At 43.9% G+C, this 18,670-nt stretch overlaps 1 protein-coding gene across 1 annotated transcript in view; it reads right to left on the bottom strand.

The window, feature by feature from the left end:
* Positions 1-18,670, bottom strand: part of MMP11 (matrix metallopeptidase 11) — a 62,989-nt gene that overhangs the window by 25,747 nt on the left and 18,572 nt on the right. The window contains exons 2-6 of the mRNA XM_069745414.1: positions 17,730-17,935; positions 12,437-12,580; positions 9,583-9,716; positions 9,217-9,461; positions 8,324-8,528 (exon numbers count right to left, since the gene is read on the bottom strand). Coding sequence (XP_069601515.1) covers positions 8,324-8,528; positions 9,217-9,461; positions 9,583-9,716; positions 12,437-12,580; positions 17,730-17,935 — 934 coding nt within the window. The remainder of the gene's footprint in view (positions 1-8,323; positions 8,529-9,216; positions 9,462-9,582; positions 9,717-12,436; positions 12,581-17,729; positions 17,936-18,670) is intronic.

The following is an 18,670-nucleotide window of genomic DNA, read 5'->3' as shown; positions in this document are numbered from 1 at the left end:
CACTTTTTTTTTTTTCCAGGGAAAATTTATAAACCCAATAAAAAAAAATAATAAATAGGCTTTCTATGGCCCACTATCTGAGAGAGAGAGAGATGGCACGCTTAGGACTGGCACACAAGCCCAAAGGCCAATATTAATCTCCCGCTGATTGATTTATTGATTTTTTCAGGTAGAATTTAGAACCTAAATCAAGCAAAAAAATTAATAGGCTTTCTATGGCCCACTGAGTGAGAGATGGCACACACAGGAGTCAGGAGTGGCACACAAGCCCTGAGGCCAATATTTTTCTCCCACTGATTGATGTTGTGATTTTTTCAGGTAGATTTTGGAACCCAAATCAAGCAAAAAAATAGATAGGCTTTCTATGGCCCACTGAGTGAGAGATGGCACACACAGGAGTAAGGAGTGGCACACAAGCCCTGAGGCAAATATTTTTCTCCCACTGATTGATGTAGTGATTTTTTCAGGTAGATTTTAGAACCCAAATCAAGCAAAAAGATAAATAGGCTTTCTATGGCCCACTGAGTGAGAGATGACACAGACAGGGATGGCACTCTAGCAGAAATGCCAATCTTAATCTCCCACAAAAAAAAAAAAAAAAAGGAACTGTCCTTCAATTACTATCTCCCTGCAGTAATCTCAGCCAGGTATGGCAGGCAGCAATAAGGAGTGGACTGATGCACAAATTAAATAAAAAGTGTGGACAAACAAACAAGATAGCTGTGCAGAAAGGAAGGAACAAGAGGATTTGTGCTTTGAAAAAAGCAGTTGGTTTGCACAGCGGCGTACACACAGCAATGCAGCTATCAGGGAGCCTTCTAGGGCAGCCCAATGAGCTACAGCGCTGAGGAAAAAAAAAAATGTAGCTTCCACTGTCCCTGCACACCGAAGGTGGTGTTGGACTGTGGAAATCGCTACAGCACAAGCGGTTTGGTGGTTAATGGACCCTGCCTAACGCTATCCCTGCTTCTGACGAAGCGGCAGCAACCTCTCCCTAAGCTCAGATCAGCAGCAGTAACATGGCGGTCGGCGGGAACGCCCCTTTATAGCCCCTGTGACGCCGCGGACAGCAAGCCAATCACTGCAATGCCCTTCTCTAAGATGGTGGGGACCAGGACCTATGTCATCACGCTGCCCACACTCTGCGTTTACCTTCATTGGCTGAGAAATGGCGCTTTTCGCGTTATTGAAACGCGACTTTGGCGCGAAAGTCGCGTACTGCATGGCCGACCCCGCATAGGGGTCGGATCGGGTTTCATGAAACCCGACTTTGCCAAAAGTCGGCGACTTTTGAAAATGAACGACCCGTTTCGCTCAACCCTACTCTCGACGCCAGATGGGTGTTTTCAGTAAACTAGGATGGTTTTCGGACTGCAGGAGGTCCCAGCTTCCTACTAGAGGGTGATGGATCGAATCTTGGCTCCACATAAGAAATATGCCGCAGCTTGCTTGGATAACATTGTCCTCTTTAGCCCTGACTGGAGTTCGCACCTGCCCAAGGTACAGGCGATCCTCGATGTATTGAGGAAAGCGGGACTCACCATAAATCCCAAGAAGTGTGCCATAGGGAAGGAAGAGGCCAGGTACTTTGGCTACTTTGTCGGGAGAAGGCAAATCAAGCCCCAGTTGAAAAAAATAGAGGCAATTCAGGAGTGGCCGCAACCGCTCTCCAAGAAGTAAGTGAGGGCATTTCTTGGGATTGTGGGGGTATTACTGGTGTTTCATCCCGAACTTTGCCATAATTGCTGCAATGTTAACAGATCTCCTTGTGGGCACCAAGTCAACAATGGTGAAATGGACTCCTGACACAGAGATGGTGTTTCAAGAACTGAAGCAGGCTCTGTGCAAGCATCCGGTTCTGGTCACACCAGACTTTAGAAAGGAATTTGTAGTCCAGACCGATGCTTCAGAGGTTGGGAGCCACGCTGTCACAGGAAATCAATGGAGAAGAGCATCCCATCCTATATCTGAGCCGGAAACTCTCATCTTGCGAAAAGAACTACGCAATAGTGGAGAAAGAGTGCTTAGCCATTAAGTGGCTAGGTCGTAGGTTTAAATTAGTGTCAGACCATGTCCCTCTGAGATGGTTGAGAGAGAAGGGTAAGAACGCCAGGGTGACTAGGTGGTTCTAAGCCCTTCAAGACTTCACGTTCCATGTAGAGCATAGGCCAGCGGATGCTCTCTCCTGAATTCCATATTTAGTATCTCTGAAATTGCCCAAACTCCCGGCTTTAGGGGGGGGGGGGGAATATGTGGCATAGTATGTGAAGGGAGATACGTGTCACTGTGCATACTGCGGTCAGTGTTTTTGCCTCCAGCACGCTAAGTGCTGAGAGGGTTAATAGAAACCTATGTAATAGGCTGGTTTTAGTGGACCTTCATAGAGTGGGTGGGAGGAGGTCCACCTTATCTCCACATGCAGAGTCCTGAAAGGACCTGTCTGATGTCATGGTTATGTGTACATCACATGGGTGTTAAATACCTGGCCATTAGAGTCAGTGGTTGTTGTATCTTGGGAGAGGAGGTACTCCCACATAGCTCCAAGGAGGAGCTGAGGACAGTGTGTGGTGTCTGCAGGTTGAAACTGGCAGAGAAAGGACTTTGTTGAACTTTGTATTGTTTTTCCACTAAGCCAGGAAGGCTCTGTTTTTGTTTTCTGAACCCTGCCGTGGTCTACGTGGACTTTAATAAACCAACAGGTGTTTTACCAGCAAAATGTTCCTGCGTCTACCTGAGAAAGCAGCTAAGCGTTTCAACCCCTGAGAGTATATTTAGATGAAATTATTTATTGGTCTGTTACAAGGAGGGGGCTGGTTTCTCTTTGCTTTTATTAATAAGAAAAATGTATTTTCAGGGTCATTTTTCTAGTGAAAACCTGAAGAGCTAAAAGAGGTCAATATCTTTGCTTTTGGTTGTGGGGCAAAAAGATAATTCTTTGGATAATACTAACTCTTCATCTTTTGTAAGGGAATATAGGGATAGATTAAATACATTTGTGGGTATTAACCCCCTTAAGGACCGCCGATATGCCTATTAATGGCAGCAGTTAAGGGTAGTTATTCCTCAGCATTGCTTTTTAACAGCGCTGAGAAATAAGGGCATAGCGCCCCCCTGTGTTGGAAAATCTACATGATCTCAGCTACTGGGGTAGCTGAGAGTGCGGAAAACATGATTCAGGTCAGTTTTTACCACCCCCATTGTTGTTATTGCCTTTATTCACCGAATAACGGCGACCGTGAAAAAGTCAGATTTCCCTCTAATTTCTCCTCGGATATGATCTAGCACATCAAAAGAGAGAGAAATGGGGTCCCTCGAGCCCCCCACTACCTCCGTCACCTCCTGCATCCCCTGGTCCTGTCCCCTGGCCCCCGACATCTTCTGGGAAGAAAATGGCGGGTACATGCGCAGTGCGCCCGCCGAGATCCACCGGCCAGAACTCAGCAACAATAGGAGATTTTTCCTATTGGTTCACTTTGATCACCATGATAGACCGTATCCCAGTGACCAAAATAAAAAAATAGTAAAGCAACCCTCCCCTTTATCACCCCCTTAGTTAGGTAAAAGTAGAATACAAAATATATTTTTTCATTGGGGTTGGGGTTAGAGCTAGGGCTAGGGTTGGGGCTAGGATTGGGGCTAGGGTTTGAATTGCGCTAGGGTTAGGATTGGGCTAGGGTTAAGATTGGGCTAGGGTTGGGGTAGGGGTACAGTTGGGGCTAGGGTTGGGGTTAGAACTAGGGAAAGGGTTGGGAAAGGGTTAGCGTTGAGATAGGGTTAGGGTTGGGGTTGTGGTGTTGGTGTTAGGATTGTGGTTAGGATTATAGTTAGGGTTGGCATTAGGGTTAGGGGTGTGTTGGAGTTAGGGTTGGAATTAGGGCTGTTAGGGTTGGAGTTAGAATTGGGAGGTTTCCACTGTTTAGGTACATCAGAGGGTCTCCAAATTATTATTATTATTTATTATTATTATTTATTATTATAGCGCCATTTATTCCATGGCGCTTTACATGTGAGGAGGGGTATACATAATAAAACAAGTACAATAATCTTGAAAAATACAAGTCACAACTGGTACAGGAGGAGAGAGGACCCTGCCCGCGAGGGCTCACAATCTACAAGGGATGGGTGAGGATACAGTAGGTGAGGGTAGAGCTGGCCGTGCAGCGGTTTGGTCAATCGGTGGTTACTGCAGGTTGTAGGCTTGTCGGAAGAGGTGGGTCTTCAGGTTCTTTTTGAAGGTTTCGATGGTAGGCGAGAGTCTGATATGTTGTGGTAGAGCATTCCAGAGTAGGGGGGATGCACGAGAGAAATCTTGTATGCGATTGTGGGAAGAGGAGATAATAGGGGAGTAGAGAAGGAGATCTTGTGAGGATCGGAGGTTGCGTGCAGGAAAGTACCGGGAGACGAGGTCACAGATGTATGGAGGAGACAGGTTGTGGATGGCTTTATATGTCATGGTTAGGCTTTTGTACTGGAGTCTCTGGGTGATGGGGAGCCAGTGCAGGGATTGACAGAGGGGAGAGGCCGGGGAATAGCGGGGGGACAGGTGGATTAGTCGGGCAGCAGAGTTTAGAATAGATTGGAGGGGTGCAAGAGTGTTAGAGGGGAGGCCACAGAGCAGGAGGTTACAGTAGTCAAGGCGGGAGATGATGAGGGCATGGACTAGGGTTTTTGCAGATTCTTGGTTTAGGAATGTGCGGATCCGTGAAATATTTTTGAGTTGGAGGCGGCAGGAAGTGGAAAGGGTTTGGATATGTGGTTTAAAGGAGAGATCAGTGTCAAGGATTACCCCAAGACAGCGGGCTTGTGGGACTGGGGAGAGTGGGCAGCCGTTTACTGTAATGGATAGGTTCGTTGGGGAGATCGCGTGAGATGGGGGAAAGATGATGAATTCTGTTTTGTCCATGTTAAGTTTTAGAAATCTAGTGGAGAAGAAGGATGAAATAGCAGACAGACATTGAGGGATTCTGGTTAGTAGGGAGGTGATATCTGGTCCAGAGATGTAGATCTGTGTGTCGTCAGCATAGAGATGATACTGAAAGCCGTGAGATTCTATGAGCTGTCCCAGGCCAAAGGTGTAGATGGAGAAGAGCAGGGGTCCTAGAACTGAACCTTGCGGGACTCCGACAGATAGGGGGCGAGGTGAGGAGGTGGTGTGTGAGTGGGAGACGCTGAATGTACGGTCAGTTAGGTATGATGAGATCCAGGATAGGGCCAATTCTGTGATGCCAAGGGATGAGAGGGTCTGCAGCAGCAGGGAATGGTCCACTGTGTCAAAGGCAGAGGACAGGTCCAGGAGGAGGAGGACAGAGTAGTGTCGCTTGCTCTTGGCGGTTAATAGGTCATTGGTGACCTTAGTTAGGGCAGTTTCAGTGGAGTGGTGTGACCGGAAGCCTGATTGAAAGCGGTCGAAGAAGGAGCAGGAAGATAGATGGGAGGACAGTTCAATATGGACATGTTGTTCCAGTAGTTTTGAGGCAAAGGGGAGAAGTGATATAGGGCGATAGCTAGATACAGAGGATGGGTCAAGAGAGGGCTTTTTGAGGATAGGTGTGATTGTGGCATGTTTAAAGCTTGAGGGGAAAATGCCAGTTGTTAGTGATAGGTTAAAGAGATGGGTTAGGGTTGGGATGAAGACTGTGGTGAGGTTTGGGATGAAGTGGGATGGGAGTGGGTCAAGTGCACAGGTGGTGAGATGCGATCTTGAGAGTAGAGTGGAGAGTCCGTCTTCTGTAATGGTGGAGAAGTTGGTTTTGGAGGTGGAGGGCTGGGTAGTTGGGAGGAAGGGTTCTGGGGGTTGTTTACTAAAATTGTCTCTGATGTTCTCAATTTTCTGCTTGAAAAATGAGGCGAAGTCTTCAGCTGAGATGAGTGGGGAGGGAGGAGGTGCTGGGGGACGGAGGAGAGAGTTGAAGGTGTTGAATAACTGTTTGGGGTTGTGAGACAGGGAGGATATGAGAGATGAGAAGTAGGTTTGTTTTGCTGTGGCGAGCATGGTTTTGAAAGCAGTGAGGGACTGTTTGAATGCGATGAAGTGCTCGATGGAGTGGGATCTTTTCCATCTGCGCTCAGCAGCTCTGGAAGCTCGCCTCAGTTCTTTTGTCATGCTGGTGTGCCAGGGTTGTCTGTTGATTTTGCGAGCTTTGGTATGTGTGAGAGGGGCAAGAGATTCCAAAGCTGCAGCTATTGTGGTGTTATATAGAGTGGCAGCATCATCCGCATTGTGTAGGGAGCTTATGTCTGTGAGAGGGAGGAGGGATTCAGAGAGTGAGTGAAGATCAAGGTGTTTAAGATTTCTGCGAGGGTGTGAGAGTTTGTGGGGTGGGGGTTGTAGACAAGGAGTGGAAAGGGAAGAGAATGTAAGTAGGTTGTGGTCAGAAAGAGGAAGAGGTGAGTTTGAGAGGTTAGATAGGGAGCAGAGGCGGGTGAGAATGAGGTCCAGTGTGTGACCATCTTTGTGGGTGGCTGTAGAAGACCATTGAGTGAGGCCAAAGGAGGAAGTGAGAGATAGAAGTTTAGTGGCAGCTGAGAGGGAAGTGTCAATGGGGATGTTGAAGTCGCCCATGATGATAGTGGGGATGTCAGCGGCGAGGAAGTGGAGTAGCCAGGTGGTGAAGTGGTCGATGAAGGTGGTGGCTGTTCCAAATGCAACATAGCGCCCGCCATTGATTCCAGCCAATTTTACGTTCAAAAACTCAAATGGTACTCCCTCCCTTCTGAGCCCTTCCATGCACCCAAAAAGTGGCTTTCCATCACATATGGGGTATCGGCATACACAGAAGAAATTGCACAACAAATTTTATTGTCCATTTTCTCCTGATACCCTTGTGAAAATAAAAAAGTTTGGTTCCAAAGTAAATTTTTTGTGAAGAAAGTAAAATGTTCGTTTTTTACTTTCACGTTGCTTTGGTTCTCGTGAGGCACCTAAAGGGTTCATGGGCTTCTGGAGTGTGGTTTTGCGCACCTCGAGGGGTGACTAATTGGTCATACACACAGGGAAAATAAGGAAAAGAGCTTATAGCTTCCAATTCTATCATTGTATCTGTAGTGCCCCTGGGGTCCAGTCGCCATAGAGGTACTGCACTTCATCCAGAGGTGTGGTATCCCACTCTCATGGAAGGAGGGGGGCACTACCTAGGACTCTAACACTCACAAACAACACACACTAGCTCAGTCGGGGGACCTGGGTGTATGCTTAGGGAGGAAGGCCTCATCCCAGACTGGATAGGAATGGGTGGTGGGAGTGAAAAGACTAAAAAGAGAGAGAGATTGCAGAGAAGGAGAGAGGAAGAAGGGGTCCTAGGGGCACGGGAAGTTCAGAAGCCACCTGTGGGGCCCTCATCCAGATGTTTAGGGATCAGGTCACAGACAGGGGACCGGCCCCAACTTAGTGGAATACTTTAAGTTCAGCTAAGAAACCAGAGGCTGTGGCTTTTGCAGGAGTCACACTCACATCCACCCATACTTTGCCATATAGAATCCAGGGGACTCAGAGGATGTCGCCCGACCAGGTTCGTGGCTGCTGGCTTTGGACACTGTGGGTAAGGCGCTGGGCAGGAGAAGTGGAAGTCAGTGTAGTGAGGCGGCCAGAAAAAGGCATACGAACAGAGTCCTGGAAAGGTGCATCCCAAACTACCTGGAAATTTGCTGGGCCACTGACCGAGAGAACACAGCATGCAGCTGGCGTTTATGGACTGGAGAACTGGGAGTAAAGTGGAAACTGCACCTTACTGTATCTTTGCGTTATTTCAACAACATCTGCCCGGTCTACCACAACCACCATCATCTCATCATTTACTCATACAGTTGCCCTGGAGTCTAGCTCTACCTGTGGAGAGCTGCACCAACTGTGCTGCATCACCATCGGCCCCAGCGGATGCTGAAGCATCAGCTAACATCTTTATTGCCGAGTACCACAGGTGGCATCACGAACAATCCCCTATAAACTTTATTTTTCCCTTTAATTGCAATTTCACTTCTATTGGACGCCCAAGGCCATGGACCGGGTCACTGCTGCTGTGACCTTCCCTTTAAGAACTGTGTCAGACCGGGTACCGAGTATCCCCACGGCCCTAGCGGGTGCTACATATCTCCATCCAGGATGCAGATACCATTGAAAAAGTGACACTGGACAGGGAAAGCCCAATGCTGGCATCACTCAGGGTCCACCAGGCTCTATAACGGCTACGTGTCCTGACACTATTAACGACACACCCCTGATACCAAACATAAGGACATTTATTTTTAGCTTATTCAATTTTTATATAACTTCTGATAGGGTTCCTTAATGTAAAAAAAATAATAAAAGTTGAGTAACGCTATTTACCATGGAAGAACCAGATGTTCCCAACAGAATCTTCCAAAGCAGCATCCACCGACTCAGGGATCCCTTTCCAGTGTCTTGAAGCCAAAGCTGGATATCCACTCTGGAGCTTTCCCCCTCTTAGGCGCCAAACATATCCAGATCGAAAAAAGAACAGCTCTCCCCGGATTGTGGATACTGCATCAAAATCTGTTGTACAGGCATCTGGCTAAAATAAAATTGGATACACTAATATAACTACCAAGGTCATTTTCTTTTTTTTTAAATGGAGGTCTACAGGCAAATTGTGCCGGTGTTTATGTTCTTCCCGTGTTTGCCTATGATTCCTCGGAGTATTCTGGTTTCCTCCCACACACCAAAGACGTACTGATAAGGAATTTAGATTGTGCGCCCCACATGAGATGAGATCTGTAAATTGCGGAATATGCCGCAAAATAAATAATAAATAACTGTGTATTAGGATATATTCACATATGAAGGCTCTCTCACATGAATATGTGATGGACCTGACCCTGTATCATGTTTTGTGCTTTTAATCCACAACACAGATGTGGACAGAGCCATAAATGGGAAACTACAATTAAAATTCCCTAGTATGCTTTCAGTATAGTATGTCAACCATCCGTTTAATCTAAATATATTAAACATTTTTAAAAATCTGTTCTTTTTTACTATATAACTGCAAAGCTAATATAATCACTGCACAGGTATGAAAAGAAAGTGATCAATACAGAATGGTAAAAGATGGACATTGACTTTTGATCTAAACATTTGCTTAGACAATGTAGGTAATGAGTTAATGATTTTTGAAAAAGAGGGTCAAAATGAGACAACCTGTTTTCACAGTATAGTAGGGGTACATAATTTCCATATGCAGACATCATTATGAAACAAACCTCAGAATAAGGGATCTCATTGCTCTCAGGCTCAAGCGGACGGCTTTCTGGCTTTACGGTTGGAGCTACGGTTGGAGTTTGTGGCGTGCCATACAGATATTGAATTCCCTGTTTATCGTCCGTGCTAAGGCTGAGGGGATAGCGAAAGGTATAGAATGGAGACATCAAAGACTTGGAGACTGAGGAATGTTGCAAACCCAACACATGGCCAAACTCATGAGCAGCTACTTGTAAAAGATCGGTTCCTGCAATGGATGAAAGTTAATGTGTATTTATATAATCAGCAGCAAAGGCTTCTATAGGAAGGAGAGAGAGAGAGATAGACATGAATGCTGTTGTATTAGCTTATTGATGATTAGTACCTACCTAAATTGTTGCCAATGGTCCAAGCTTCATCGTAATCAAAGTGTACATCCCCTTCACGATGTGTTTTCGGGAAAAAAGCATGAGCAAGGATGCCTCCAGGGCCATCAAATGGCAAGTTGTCTCCATGCCAGTACCTGTATGTACAACCATTTAATTCAACAGGTTACTGCGATGCATCTTGTGCTGAGCTGACTCTGCATACCCTGTCTATGATGTGAAGATGTGCTTTTACCTGTTCATTCACTCATCATTTACAGTAGACTAGGCTCAGCTCCAGGCTTTTTTTTAAATAATTCTGTTTATTAAGTTTTTCAAAAGTTAACGAGACAAATAAACAGCAGTAACAAGAACCCAAGAACTGTAACCCTCCCCGCACCCTCCCCAAATCCTCTTCTCTGCGTGCACTCAACATTCGAGTTATGTTCTGGAACTGGAGTATGACCACTTATCCGCTGTAACAGATACCATTGGGTATTTTCAAACTGAGCTCACAATTTTTCCCTAGTCCCTAGAGGAAGAGACGGAACAAAGAGAGACCATGTAGTCAGGAATTTACCGGACATCTTTTCCTTATTGGTCAACGCGTCCATCCACTCCATTTTGAACAGGAACATAATCTTAGCATGTATAAGAGAAAGTGGCGGGATAGTCGGGCTCAACCATTGTTGTAATATGCTTTTCCTGGTTGCCGAGGCCCAAATCATAAGTGCTGCTTTAATATGTTTAGGCAATTTATGATGAGCTTCTTCCAAGATGTTAAAAATGGCTCCAGCTCCAGGTTTTTAACTGTACTACTGCCACTACAGTAAAATCAAGTTACCATCTAGCCACAAAGTTTATAACATATTGTTGGCATCTGACCACTGAAAACCCAAAGATCACTGGAACAAGAGAATTTGCACCCTATATAGAAACAGTTGTACATGGCTGTTGCTCCTCCATTTATTCTCTATGGGACAACATTTTGTTATCTCTAGCGATCCTATAGATAAAAAATGTAGCTGCGCTGCACATGCTCAACTACTGCTCCATTCAAAAGGGTGACAGGAACCACCCTTTCTGACGAACAGTGAGGGTATCAGTGCTTGGACCCCCAGTGATGTAATAGATTACATCAGCTCTCTTTCTTACTTCAGAAAATACAAACTTGTTATTTTTTTGAATGGAGCATAATTTTTAATAACTGTAAATTGCAAAACCATTTATTTCCACCTTTTCTTCTTGGTTAAAGGGAATCTGTCACCTCAAATTGACGGGCTATGTAAACGCCCTGTGTTCGGACCGATGAGCGGTGCTTCGTCTTCTTTTTTCCACCCCATCCTTCCCCGCTGTCCGCAATATTATTTTCGTGAATTTGAGTAGGTGTCCTCCATAGTTCGCGCGTGCACAATTTCGCAAAATGCTTCCGGGACATAGCATGCCGGCGCATGCGCAGTAATGCTTTTCAGCTTTGCCCGCAGCTGGGCAAAACATACTGTGCGTGCGCGAGGCAAGATTGCATTGTGCACGCGTGAACTATGGAGGACACCTACTCAAATTCACAAAAATATTGCGGGGAAGGATGGGGTGGAGAAAAGAAGACAAAACACCGCCTATCGGACTGGACACAGGGCATTTACATAGCCTGCCAATTTGAGGTGACACATTCCCTTTAAATGTATTCTTCATGGTGGCACAACTCCTTTAAGGGGGATGAAGAAGGACAAGGAGGAGGAAGAAGAGAAGAAGAGGAAGAAAAAGAAGAACCCATTTTAAAACTTGAGTTCTATAGTGTATTTGCTGTTTTGTTGGTCAGGCATATTAGTACAGTGGATGCAGAATTCGTACCCATAGCAATACTGCAAGTATGAGAAGATCCAGAGATAAAATGCTCTTGGTAAAACACTTGTTTTACAAGACCTGACAGTAATATTTATAAATGATTAGACTTAAGGCTTTCATCCCAGGAGGTGATTCTGGCAGTCTACCAAACAGAGAAACTATTAGTAAAGCACCCCAACCGGAATGTCTCTGGTTGGTAACATTTTAATTATGAAATGGCGTTAGGTTATTGCTGTGAGAATCGTGTAGCAGTTACAGAAGTTCATTAATTTATACTAAGTCATAGGAACATCTTATATTTCATTGTTTTATATTTCTATAAACCTATTGTACTTTTCATTTTATGGGGGTCACTATATTGATAGCATTAGATGTCCTGACACCTCCACCGATCGGCTGTGTGAAGGAGCCACATCGCTTACGTGAGAGCTGCAGCCTCTTCTTAGGTCACACTGCTTGGCGTTAGATCTGTGCTCTTCAACTGCCGTATATAGAAAGTTCTATTTTTTTTTCTAGTAATTTACATTTTTAATTTTTACTTTTCTATTTTTTCTACAAAATGTTTAACATTATATAAACACATTATGATGCAAAATTGAATGAAGGCATCAATGAGTGTACAATGCTGCTTATATTCACAATGTGGTAGGTGTCTACTTTTGGAAAATACTCTATATTGGTATCTGGGTATAGCAAAATTTTCTTATTTTACGGTACATTTCAGGTATTATTTCTGTACTTGAAAAGTATGAAAATTGTCATGGCAGCTTTCTGTTGGTGATGCAAGAAACTAGGAATCAAACAGCACTTGTGCATTCACCGTTGAAGACCACCATAGATGGGTATAATGAAAGTGATTAGCTGAACCACTAGGAGGTGATATAACAGGCAAGTACCGTAAATGGAATACCTTGGTGCACAAGAATAGTACCATTGGCATTTGAAAGTGAAGCTGCTGGCCAACCATCCCAAATACAAGCCATACACACCACATGACCTCTTTTACCCTCTACTCCTAGCTCATGTCACTTACCTTGTGAAATCAATATTGATGTCAGCCCGTCCTTCATTCACCTCAGTGAATGTTATCGGAGTCACCTCGCTCCATACTCTAAGTGCTTCAGCAAGAGTCTTTCTCACCTTTACCTTGCTGAGTTGCCATGGAAAACGAATAAGCCTAAAACGCAGTGAGACAATTATTATTATTATTTATTGTTATAGCGCCATTTATTCCATGGCGCTTTACATGTGAGGAGGGGTATACATAATAAAAACAAGTACAATAATCTTAAACAATACAAGTCATAACTGGTACAGGAGGAGAGAGGACCCTGCCCGCGAGGGCTCACAATCTACAAGGGATGGGTGAGAATACAGTAGGCGAGGATAGAGCTGGTCGTGCAGCGGTTTGGTCAATCGGTGGTTACTGCAGGTTGTAGGCTTGTCGGAAGAGGTGGGTCTTCAGGTTCTTTTTGAAGGTTTCGATGGTAGGCGAGAGTCTGATGTGTTGTGGTAGAGGGTTCCAGAGTAGGGGTGATACGTGAGAGAAATCTTGTATGCGATTGAGGGAAGAGGAGATAAGAGGGGAGTAGAGAAGGAGATCTTGTGAGGATCGGAGGTTGCGTGCAGGAAAGTACCGGAAGACGAGGTCACAGATGTAAGGAGGAGACAGGTTGTGGATGGCTTTGTATGTCATGGTTAGGGTTTTGTACTGGAGTCTCTGGGCAATGGGGAGCCAGTGAAGAGATTGACAGAGGATTAGTCGGGCAGCAGAGTTTAGAATAGATTGGAGGGGTGCAAGAGTGTTAGAGGGGAAGCCACAGAGCAGGAGGTTGCAGTAGTCAAGGCGAGAGATGATGAGGGCATGCACTAGGGTTTTTGCAGATTCTTGGCTGAGGAATGTACGGATTCATGAAATATTTTTGAGTTGAAGTCGGCAGGAAGTGGAAAGGGCTTGCATATGTGGATTGAAAGAGAGATAACAATGATAACAACTGACACTATTATCAATATTAGGATTTTTATTTTCTTTTAATGTTTACATGTACATGGCAGGCCAACAAATCTGTGATGAAACTGCATGTGTAACGTTGAAATTTCCATCTAGTTTTAGCCATGGATTTGTTGATAATGCCAATGGTGAAAGTTGCAGCAAAATCCAAAATATATTCCTTAAAAGGGTTGTCCAGTCTTCTCCAACAAGTCTGCAGTCGCTCTATGTGACTACAGACTTGTGGATCTTCACTGCATGCTGTGAAGGTGGTCATCTGATCGCAAGCATGCAATATGTTTACTTCCGGCCACATTCCGACTAGTTGTGTCCAGCCTCTTTCAATACACTTGCATTAGGCATTGACCGAGGCGGTGCAGTTCTTGTCGGCATGTATGTAATTCGCATACTTGAGGTCATGCGTCCAACGCTCCTGACACCAGAGAATCCTCATAGCGCATGCACATAGGATACACGTCTGCAGTTACTCTAAGTCCGGTAACCTCTTTAAAGTCTAGAACTTGTTAGGAATGAAGCTATATACCATGTCTTTTACAAAATATTGCCAAATTTATTGCAACATTTAGTTTGGAGCTCATACTTGGATGCTGTTTCACCTCTTGGGATGCCATCTTGCTGGTGTGCACTACATCTATGGCCTCTTCACTATAGGCTGGGACTTATGGCCATGTCTAGGCCTCGAAGGTCATTGCTTGTCATAAGGTCACGATATTTTGACATCAAGACGTTCTCAACAACCTTACGACCCACAATGACCTCTGAGGCTTGAACGTGAAGGTCTTGGACTGTAGTGAAGAGGTCAGAGATGCGGAGAGCAATGGGAGAAAGAAGAGGACTGGACAGCACACAATGAGCAGCAGGAGAGGTGGGCAATGAAGTATTAGTTTCTTTTATTTTACGTTACGTTCCTAACTATGAGCCGTATATACAATCATGGAAAACAGTATTGGCACTCTTGAAATTGTTCCAGAAAATTAAGTATTTCTCCAAGAAAATTATTGCAACTATTATGTTTTGTTATACAGATGTTTGTTGCCTTTGTGTATACTACGTAGAACCACACAAATATATAGAGAAAAAAGACAAATTGGAGATCATTTCAGAGCCCCAAAATAAGCTGGACAAAATTGTTGGCATCTTCCAAAATTGTGGGTAAACAACTTTGTTTCAAGCATGTGACGCTCGTTCAAACTTACCTGTGGCAAGTAACAAGTGTGGGACAATATGGAAATCACACCTGAAGCCAGATTAAAGGGGAGAAGTTGACTCAATTTTTGCATTGTGTGTCTGTGTGTGCCACACTAAGCATGGAGAATAGAAATAGGAGGAGAGAACTGTCTGAGAACTTGAGAACCATAATTGTTGAACAATATGAACTATCCATGGCACTGTAGCTAATCTCCCTGGACTTGGACAGCAGAAAGAAATTATGAAAGGTTGGAAAGCAGGATAATCCGGATGGTGGATAAGCAGTCCTACATCAAGCTGTCCTGCAGGGTCAGTGTGCACCAGTGTCAGCACAAACTATGTTCGATTTGCCTTTTTTTCCCTCTGTTTTTTTAGTGTTGTTCCAATACACACAAAGGAAATAAACATGAAATAAAAATGAAATTTTTCATTTTGTGGAACCATTTTAATGGTGCCAACGTTTTTGGCCATGACCAAGTGGGATGTTTATAACTCGACCACTGTTTGCATTACAAAAATTTGTTTGACGGAGTATATTAGTAATCTTATGTTCATATCCTATTTGGAGGCTGTGTTCTACATTTTAACATATTTGATGGGAAAGATAGTAAGTGATTCTACTACATTTTTCCCCTTAAAACAGCAGACACATCAGCGGAAAATGATGGACCCACTTTGTAAGTCAACAGGGTTTTTATAGTGCCACTGGTAGCCGTTGCATGGCATTTCCCCCACCTGGTTTCTGATAATGAGGATACCACAATATATGTGGGAACAGAGCTTAACCTGTCACCAGCTTTTTGCTACCTAATCCGAGAGCAGCATATTGAAGAGACAGAAACCCTGATTACAGCGATGTGTCACTTATTGGTCTGCTTAGTGTAGTTTCTATAAAATCGCTGTTTTGTCAGCAGGAGATTATCATTAGAGGACTAGTAAAACTGCTGCCATGTAGTCCTCCATATTCATGAGCGCTATATAACCCCGCCCATAGGCAGAAAGCTGCCAATTGGTGGGGGGCAGGTTATATAGGGCTCAACATTGGTGGATCTGCAGCAGATAAAACAGTGATTTTATTAAAACTGCCACCAGCTGTCAAGTAAGTGACACATCACTGGAATCAGGGTATCTGGCCCTATATTATAATACTCTCAGATAGGAATAATCTGGTGACAGATTCCTTTTAAATGGATTATCTGGTATATTTTTTAACTTAACAAGAAAAATTAAAAAAAAGAAGATAAATTCACACATGAAATATGATTTCAGCTCCAGTGCTTCCGCTCTTTCTGCCGGACCAGAAGCGATTATATCATGACCTTTAGTGATCTGACCATTAAGGCCCCTGATTGGCTGCAGTGTTGGGTAAATGGTGATCAGGACATCTTTGCTTCCAGTCTGGTGGAGGCTGTCGGGACAGCAGTTCTGGATTTCAGGGGTCAGGATGTCTTCTTTTTTTATTTCTCGACATTGGCTTGATTTAAAACGAGACTAAGAACCCCTTTAACTTAATGAATTTTAAACAAAACAATTCAGATGCAGTTGAAGTTCAGACTTTCAGCTTTCATATGAGGGTATCCACATTAAAATTGGATGAAGGGTTTAAGAGTTTCAGCTCCTTAACATGTGCCACCCTGTTTTTAAAGGGACCAAAAGTAATTGGACAGATTCAATAATTTTAAATAAAATGTTCATTTTTAGTACTTGGTTGAAAACCCTTTGTTGGCAATGACTGCCTGAAGTCTTGAACTCATGGACATCACCAGACGCTGTGTTTCCTCCTTTTTGATGCTCTGCCAGGACTTCACTGCGGTGGTTTCCAGTTGCTGTTTGTTTGTGGCCTTTCTGTCTGAAGTTTAGTCTTTAACAAGTGAAATGCATGATCAGTTGGGTTGAGATCAGGTGACTGACTTGGCCATTCAAGAATATTCCACTTCTTTGCTTTAATAAACTCCTGGGTTGCTTTGGCTTTATGTTTTGGGTTATTGTCCATCTGTAGTATGAAACGACGACCAATCAGTTTTGCTGCATTTAGCTGGATCTGAGCACTCAGTATGGCTCTGAATACCTCAGAATTCATTCGGCTGCTTCTGTCCTGTGTCACATCATCAATAAACACTAGTGACCCAGTGCCACTGGCAGCCATGCATGCCCAAGCCATCACACTGCCTCCGCCGTGTTTTACAGATGATGTGGTATGCTTTGGATCATGAGCTGTACCACGCCTTCGCCATACTTTTCTCTTTCCATCATTCTGGTAGAGGTTGATCTTGGTTTCGTCTGTCCAAAGAATGTTCTTCCAGAACTGTGCTGGCTTTTTTAGATTTTTTTTTAGCAAAGTCCAGTCTAGCCTTGATGCTTATGGGTGACTTGCACGTGCAGTGAACCCTCTGTATTTACTTTCATGCAGTCTTCTCTTTATGGTAGATTTGGATTTTGATACGCCTACCTCCTGGAGAGTGTTGTTCACTTGGTTGGCTGTTGTGAAGGGGTTTCTCTTCACCATGGAGATTATTCTGAGATCATCCACCACTGTTGTCTTCCGTGGGTGCCCAGGTCTTTTTGCATTGATGAGTTCACCAGTGCTTTCTTTCTTTCTCAGGATGTACCAAACTGTAGATTTTGACACTCCTAATATTGTAGCAATTTCTTGGGTTTTCTCTGTTTTCACAGCCTAATGATGGCTTGTTTCACCTGCATGGAGAGCTCCTTTGACCGCATGTTTACTTTATAGCAAAACCTTCCAAATGCAAGCACCACACCTCAAATCAACTCCAGGCCTTTTATCTGCTTAATTGAGAATGACATAACGAAGAGATTACCCACACCTGTCCATGAAATAGCCTTGGAGTCAATTGTCCAATTACTTTTGGTCCCTTTAAAAACAGGGTGGCACATGTTAAGGAGCTGAAACTCCTAAACCCTTCATCCAATTTTAATGTGGATACCCTCAAATGAAAGCTGAAAGTCTGAACTTCAACTGCATCTGAATTGTTTTGTTTAAAATTCATTGTGGTAATGTCTATAACCAAAATTAGAAAAATGTTGTCTCTGTCCAAATATATATGGATGTAACTGTACACTAGTTATCACGCCATATTCCCAAAAAATAAAACCGTGCTCTTACTTGTATGTTAGGTTTGTCTTGTCCCATCGTCCTCCAGAGAGCACATACCGTTTCTGTCTATTGCGTGCATTTGAAGAGTCTGCAGGGACAGGAATATCTGGTACTCCACAGCGAGGAGGGTTCCAAGAGTTATGAGTTCTGAGAATTCCCTTTGTATGAGGTTGTCGCGTCCATAACCGTGACTTCAAGGAGGGATTATCCTGCTCCTGTAGATAAAAGAGGTTGAGTTCTTCCTTTCAAGTAGACATTATAATAATTTGTCCTCTTTGTTGCCTGATTTTGAACATTGAATTAATTCCATCTTCTACCACCTCCTATTTACAAAAAAAGGAGAAAGGTTGTACTTGAAGTCCATGGGTATATTATGGGTATCTCATATAACTCATACATCATTAGGGATATGTGCACAGGGTATCATCTCCCTTCACAAAAAAAATAAAAATCAGAAGCTTTTATTGCTGCAAATTTCCAAAGCCTTCAATTAAATATTAGGTTGCTCTTACTAGTGTACCCCAAATGTATGGCTATTTGGAAAATATCCACATAAGAGAAGATATTTTTTATGCAAATATAAAATTAGTAGAAACTGAATTCCAATAATTTAATTTTCTATTCAGTTTAATGTTTAGGGTATGTTTCCACGTGTCGGATCACATCCGGATTAGCTGCGAAGTGAACGCTGCATACAGCCGCAGTGTTCAATTCGCAGCATCCAGATGTTAACGCATAATGGAGGGGATTTTATGAAATCCCATCTCCACTATGCGTGCGAACACACATCCGGCGGCCCTGCGCTTCTGGACATGCAGCGCGTCTTTTTAGAACGCAGCATGTCTATTTACCTTGCGGCGATGCTCCATCGCCGCAAGGTAAATCACAGGTCCCTATGTATGGGGTGTGGAGATTCCGGATGTGTGCAATGAACACATCCGGAATCACCG

This window comes from Ranitomeya imitator, chromosome 1 (assembly GCF_032444005.1).
Source record: "Ranitomeya imitator isolate aRanImi1 chromosome 1, aRanImi1.pri, whole genome shotgun sequence".
Taxonomy (NCBI): domain Eukaryota; kingdom Metazoa; phylum Chordata; class Amphibia; order Anura; family Dendrobatidae; genus Ranitomeya; species Ranitomeya imitator.
Note: the sequence above shows the minus strand (reverse complement) of the source record. Positions and strands in the feature narration are given on the sequence as shown.